Source organism: Rhea pennata, chromosome 27, assembly GCF_028389875.1.
Source record: "Rhea pennata isolate bPtePen1 chromosome 27, bPtePen1.pri, whole genome shotgun sequence".
In the NCBI taxonomy this organism is placed as follows: domain Eukaryota; kingdom Metazoa; phylum Chordata; class Aves; order Rheiformes; family Rheidae; genus Rhea; species Rhea pennata.
In genome coordinates, this window is record NC_084689.1 from 4,932,147 (window position 1) to 4,938,146 (window position 6,000).

Here is a 6,000-nt window from a genome sequence, read left to right on the forward strand (position 1 = left end):
TGCTTTTTTTTCTCCTTCAGCGCTAACACATCACTGCAGCATCTGACTTGGAGAAAAAACAGAGGAACTGTTGAAATGTCCGGGAAAACTATTCTACACTGCAAGGAGATGTCCCTTGTTAGGAGCATAGAAAAAGACTCCCCGTAACGGGTGGAAGTGAGCACCGGGAGCCGTGCAAACCGTGGCACCTCCGGGACCAGAGGAGGTTGCTGCACCTTTAGTATGCAAAATCCTTCCAGCAGAAGTCGAACAAGGAAGATTTGCTCCCCTCTCCCAAACGCGCTGCTTTGCCACACGCCTGCAGCTTGAGAGATAAAGAGCTGAACGCAAACTCACGGCCAAGCAGCCACTCTAAGTCTCCCTGTAACCACACCACCCTTTGCAAAGACACCCAAAGTCAGCAGCCCTCTGCCTTCTAAGCTCCCATGGGAATCTGGGCACACGGAACTGCTACACCTGCGCGGAGTTAACCCACCGTAACTGACAACTTCAATAAATGACAGGAAACCTCTGACTACTGGAGGGCCGTTACATCGATTTAAATGAGAAGATACGGCCTGACCACACGAGTCAAGTGTTCTTTCTATTTCAAAACTCACAGTTAAAATAACTACCCACAAGCAATATTTTGGTAATTACTGTCCTAAACACTAATGGGGGGGGGGGAGGAAGCAGCCTTAGCAATGCCTCCCACACAGGCAGTTCATTGACTAGCGCCTCTATCACCAAACTACCTAATTTCTTCTTTCAGTGCGGAAATACAGAAGACAGTTCCTAAGTTTTCATTTCTGCTCATTCCATTTCCCTGTAGCAAATAAAATAATAAAAGATCTTCCCTACAAGAAGCCAATCTTGCACTACATCAACTACAGGAAGGAAAGCACATTTGTTAACGATTTTTTTCTCATCCTTTCTGCACACGGTGCGAACCCGCACTGCAACGTAGGTAACACGAAGACGGCTCCAGACCACGCAGGAAGGCTGCTCGCCCAAGGCACTGCTGAATTTAACATGCAGCCCATGAGCAACATGCTACAAAAGGAACCTGACAGACATAGAAAACAACAGCCCTGATCCTACAAACAGTAACGCATGGGCTGAGGATGATTAAAAATTGAGGTTTAACATTTAAGGAGTCACTTCAGGTTTTACCAAATATCCCTGCGCGCGGCATTTCACGTACGAGGCACAGCCACCCTGCACGGCTGCGTCTCCACCGAGGGCTTTGAGGAAGAGGGAGACGAAGCGCCTCGGCGAGCAGTGACTGCATCGGGGACAGAATCAAAGCAAAGTTAAAGCCGGGGAGATAAGCTCAAGGACTTCTCTACACCTGACCTGGGCAAACAGGAGCTAAATGGTATTACAGCGGCTTACTCACAGGCTAGATAGCATAAATCACAGAGAAGGAAAAAACTATTCACTAGCTGGGAAGTACCCTTCAAACAAGCAATCTAGATCTAATCTGCAAACCCTCGGCAGTCCAACTATAAAATCCACATAGCAAGAAAGCCTCTCCGCTGGCTTTGGACCGTACGAGAAAGCTGCTGAATACTCGTCAATACGCCCAGTTCTAGGATAACTATTTTAAAGGAGGGTGCGGAAAGGCACCATCTTCCCATCTCACCCTAACGGCAGGATTAGAGCAAAGACGAACTCGCACTCCAGACCCGGATGCAGCTTTCTGCTCCGGGTTGAGAAGACAGGCATCGCTTAAGCACGCCCTGGCGCCACTATCAAAACAAAACCAAACCCCTAAGAGGTGAGTTTCCTTAAGATATTAATGAAGAGAGATATTATGTTTCTTTTATGTCTTTCAGCATACTCAGGACCTAGAGTTGGGGGAGAGTAGAGGGGAAAAAAAAAGAAAAAAGGGCGAGAGAGAGATCGAGGCCTATTTGGCTCCTCCACAGCTCTTGAAGAGCCACTTTTAGGACTGAAGGCAGTCCTTGCCTCCTCCTTACAGTGTATGCTTTTAAAAGCTCTTCACATGCATTCAATCATCTTTTTATTCTGCTCTGGACAGGTGGATTTTAGTCATTTTGCAGATGGAAAAAAGCACTTTAGTCAAGTCAGGATCACAGCTCACAGTCTCCAGCTTCCCAATTGTGCACACGCTCTCGCCCCCTTTCTTGGCCCACCTTGCCTTGGAAATACCGTACGGGCGCTTGCTATCACCCCAGCACCTTCCTCAGCTTTCAGCCAGCACGGAATTGCTGCAAGCCTCCAGGTAGCCACACTCCTACCACACAGGCAAAAACTTCCAGTAAATACATTGGAGTAAGTTTCCCACACAAGCGATTCACAGAATCACAGAAGGGCTGAGGTTGGAAGGGACCTCTGGAGATCACTTAGTCCAACCCCCCTGCTCAAGCAGGGTCACGTAGAGCAGGTTGGACACGGTTGCATCCAGGCAGGTTGTGAACATCTCCAGAGAAGGAGACTCCACAACCTCTCTCACAATACCAGTTCTTTCCTCACCTGGCAAGTTTTCATTTACAGAGTTGCTTGCAGATGGGAAGAAAAGGGAGCACCTGCCACACGCAAGCAGCAGCAAGGGGAAATTTCAGACCTCCTGCTGGCGATGATCCCCTAACAGGCACACAACTTCTTCACCATTATCCCTCAGCGGCTGGGACCGCAGAGGGCACTGTATAAGACACAACATACATGTCTTAGACATATTACAGACATCCCAAACACCACCTCGCGTGGTGTTCAGATCACTGCTAGTCTCAAACTAATTCTCAAAGTGAACATTGGCCTCAAATCAATACGCTTAACAGTTTGCTTCTTTAGCCGTTAACCTTTTTTATAGGGACTATCCCCAAAAACATAAATCTGCACTATTGCTCTTGTTGTAGGTCCCCACCTGCCTTGCAAAAGTTTACGTTTTTAAAGTTTATTTATTTAGTAACATAAATAGGTTCAAAACGCCCAAATGCACTTTTACAAGGCTACTTAACGAAAAGAAAAGGCAGCTTCACTTACAGGGAGCAACTTCTGTTAGAATGACAGCCTGCTTTCAAGAAGATGGTTGCCTGCCTGCCAGCTAAACTACTACACCCTCTAGTGTATAACTTAAATACATCTTTCCAAGCTAGGTGAGCTTCAGGCAGACAGTGGAAAAGGCAGGATCACTTAATCTAGACCTCTCAGATGAAGCTAAGCCATAGCACTGCTTAAAAATAACGGCAAAAGCCTATTTTGTTCCTACAAACATCAGACACTTTACATAACACCCCTGAAGTCCCTTCTAGAAGACAGTGCTTTGTAGCAGATTCATAACGCGTATTTCTCAATCCAAATCAACACAGAAAAAATGGCTGAAGTCCAATGCTATGCTGAGATGGAATTTAGAGATCCTTGGTTATGACAGCCAGGCTTTGTATGAGATGCCAAGAGCTTGGGAAAGAGGCAGGAGCATGTGTTGTGACTCCTGGGGGGGGGGGGTCGGAGGCACCAGCCGCAAGTTAAGGCTAAGGAGCCTGCCTGTTTAGGTTCTCGAGCAAATGATGGACATCTGACCTAGGACAACCAGGCGTGCACTAGTTTTTAATTTTTCAAAAGCTGCAGCTTCTCTGAAAGACATAATACAATAAAAGAAAACTTCCCAGAACACAAACTTCATCTCCTGGGCCACTAACGCATCAAAATTTCTTCCATCAAGCACAACTGTCATTCATATTAAACTCTGATGTTAGTGAAGGTTCTAATACTGACTAAAAAGGCACAAACTTTCCAGGTGCACTGTGAGGTTTTACTAAAGATCAAGTTTCACTTCCCCATTTTGTAACCAAAACCTGAAGTCATTCAAAAACCAAACTCAGCATTAACTTTTATTTAGCACAGCAGCATCTGTTCTAGGGGGTTGACCAAAATGAGCAAATCTAGTTCCAAAACTGACACTTTGCAGATATTTAAAGATACACTGAAATAATACACTGAAAGATAATTATAATCTCAAGCATCTATGGCGACCAGCATCTACAGTGACCGTCATCCTAAAGGTTCTACAGAGCTTTGCAAAATCACAAGATCATTGAAAGGGACAAAGATTTTTATTTATTTAGAATGATATTTGTCTGTCTGTGAAATCCTTGTGCATGCTTTTATTTAGTTAAGTTAAATCAATTTCATGGTAAATTGACCTGGTAACCAGGAGACCCAAAGAATTATTAATCTTCCAAATCTGTGAATAACTCAATATTAAGTAAGCACAGAAAATACATCACAAGTGTGTTTTATTTTGACAACGTCAGAGTATGGCTGTTGGAGAACACACACACTAGCAAGTATGCTACATTGAGATAATACAGCTTTAACAGAAAGAAAAAATAGCAGCTCTTTTTTTTTCTGGGAAGAAAGAAGGTTTTCTCTGTGAATAAAACGAACAGTTCAGCAAGTAATGGCTGTAAGCAAAATGCCCAAGAGTCACTGGAAGAACAGAGCGGAACAATGGCTCACAATCTCCTCTCGTAGCCAAGCCTCATTTGACAAACCTGGCAGTGCTCCACGCCTCGCTGAAGTCCCCTGCGGGGAGCAGGCCTGGCTCACTGCAGGCCCCACACGACACCCCGCCAGCACGGCCTGCCTCGCAGGCTGCGAACCCCCAGACCTGATAATTTAATACATCACCTCCAGCTCTCAAAACCCACAAAACTCCTGAAGGGTTGTGACTGTGTGACAACTATTAGTGGAAGCGAGGAAGACCGCCCTAGTACCTCACTGCCGTGTAGCCTGGTGTAGCTGGCGGGGCAGAAAACGGGGATCTGAAGGGGGCTGCTCCTCTCCCGCCTCGCTCCTGGTGCTCAGCCAGGCTGTCCCCAGGCAATCCTTCGTTTTGGAAAGCTGCTCTCTACCGCCAGGTCTCAGGTGGCGACACTAAGAAGCTCCCAAGGGCGATGAGCGGGGAGCACCCACATCGCTGCCAGCCAGAGGGGACCTTTCAGATCCCCTCGACCAGCAGCGAGAGGCAACGAGCGAGCACCCAGCACAGGGGCTCGCGGACAGCGGAGCTTTGGGTGCAAGGGGACCCACCTGCCCCGGCTGGACGGGGCCCAGCAGGGCACATCCCGTCCCGGGGGGGGGGACACCGCAGCCCTGGGAGGAGGTGAGCACACAACGGGGGAGGAGCGTTGGGGGCACCGGAGGCGCGAAGGGGGCAGGCAGGAGCCGGCGAAGGGGGGCGCCTGGCCCCGCCGCGGGGACGCGCCGCGCTCGGCGGCAGAGGCCGGGAGCGGCCGAGCCGCGGGGCGGAGGTGGGGGGGAGGGAGACAACGGGGCATCAGGGAGCAGGGCAAGGAGCGAGGCCGCCCAGGCGGGGGCGGGGGCCGTACCTGCGCCGTGGCCGAGCACGACCGCCGCGCCGGGGCCGCCGGGGGCTCCGCACCGCGCTGCCGCCGCCGCCGCCACCGGGGGGTGCCGGAAGTGGCAGTAGGGCCGGCGGCAGGGCGGGCCGCCGCCCGGCCCCCCGGCGCTGAGGAAGGGGCAGTCGATGCCGCGGAAGTAGCCGCTGGATCTCAGCATCCCGCCGGCTTCAGGGCGGGGGGGGAGGCGGCGGGAAGGCGCGGGCGGCGGCGGCTCCGGGCGCTCCCCGCCTCACACCGCCAGCGCCGGCCCCGCCGCCATCTTGCACTAGCCAGGCCCCGGCGGCAGCGAGGCCCCCGCGAAGCCGCTGCCCGCACAGGGCTGCCCGCGCCGCGCCTGAGCGGAGCGGAGCGCGGGGCGGGGCCGCGCACGCAGGGGCGGGGCCAGGCGGGGTGGGGGCGGGGCCTGGCTGGCGGGGAAGCGAAGAGGGGCGATGGGGAAAATGGCCGCCGAGCAGGCAGCAAGGGAGGGGGGGTGCACCCGAGGGCGCTCTGGGGACCCTATCCGAACCCCCCACATCCCCCCTCCTCGCCCCCCACCGCCCTCCCGTCTCCCTCAGCAGCACCAGGCACCCGCAGCTCCCTCCTCCAGGGCCCCGAGCGCCTCCCGGCTGAGGCACGAAGGCAAACCCGG

The 6,000-nt window shown here is 52.0% G+C and overlaps 1 protein-coding gene across 2 annotated transcripts in view; it reads right to left on the minus strand.

Annotated features, from left to right (window-relative positions):
* REXO1 (RNA exonuclease 1 homolog) overlaps positions 1 to 5,627 on the minus strand; it is a 44,444-nt gene extending 38,817 nt beyond the window's left edge. For both annotated transcript variants that reach the window (XM_062596274.1, XM_062596275.1), the window contains exon 1: positions 5,337 to 5,627. In XM_062596274.1, coding sequence (XP_062452258.1) covers positions 5,337 to 5,526 — 190 coding nt within the window. In that variant the 5' untranslated portion in view covers positions 5,527 to 5,627. The remainder of the gene's footprint in view (positions 1 to 5,336) is intronic.
* Between the last annotated feature and the right edge of the window lie 373 nt (positions 5,628 to 6,000).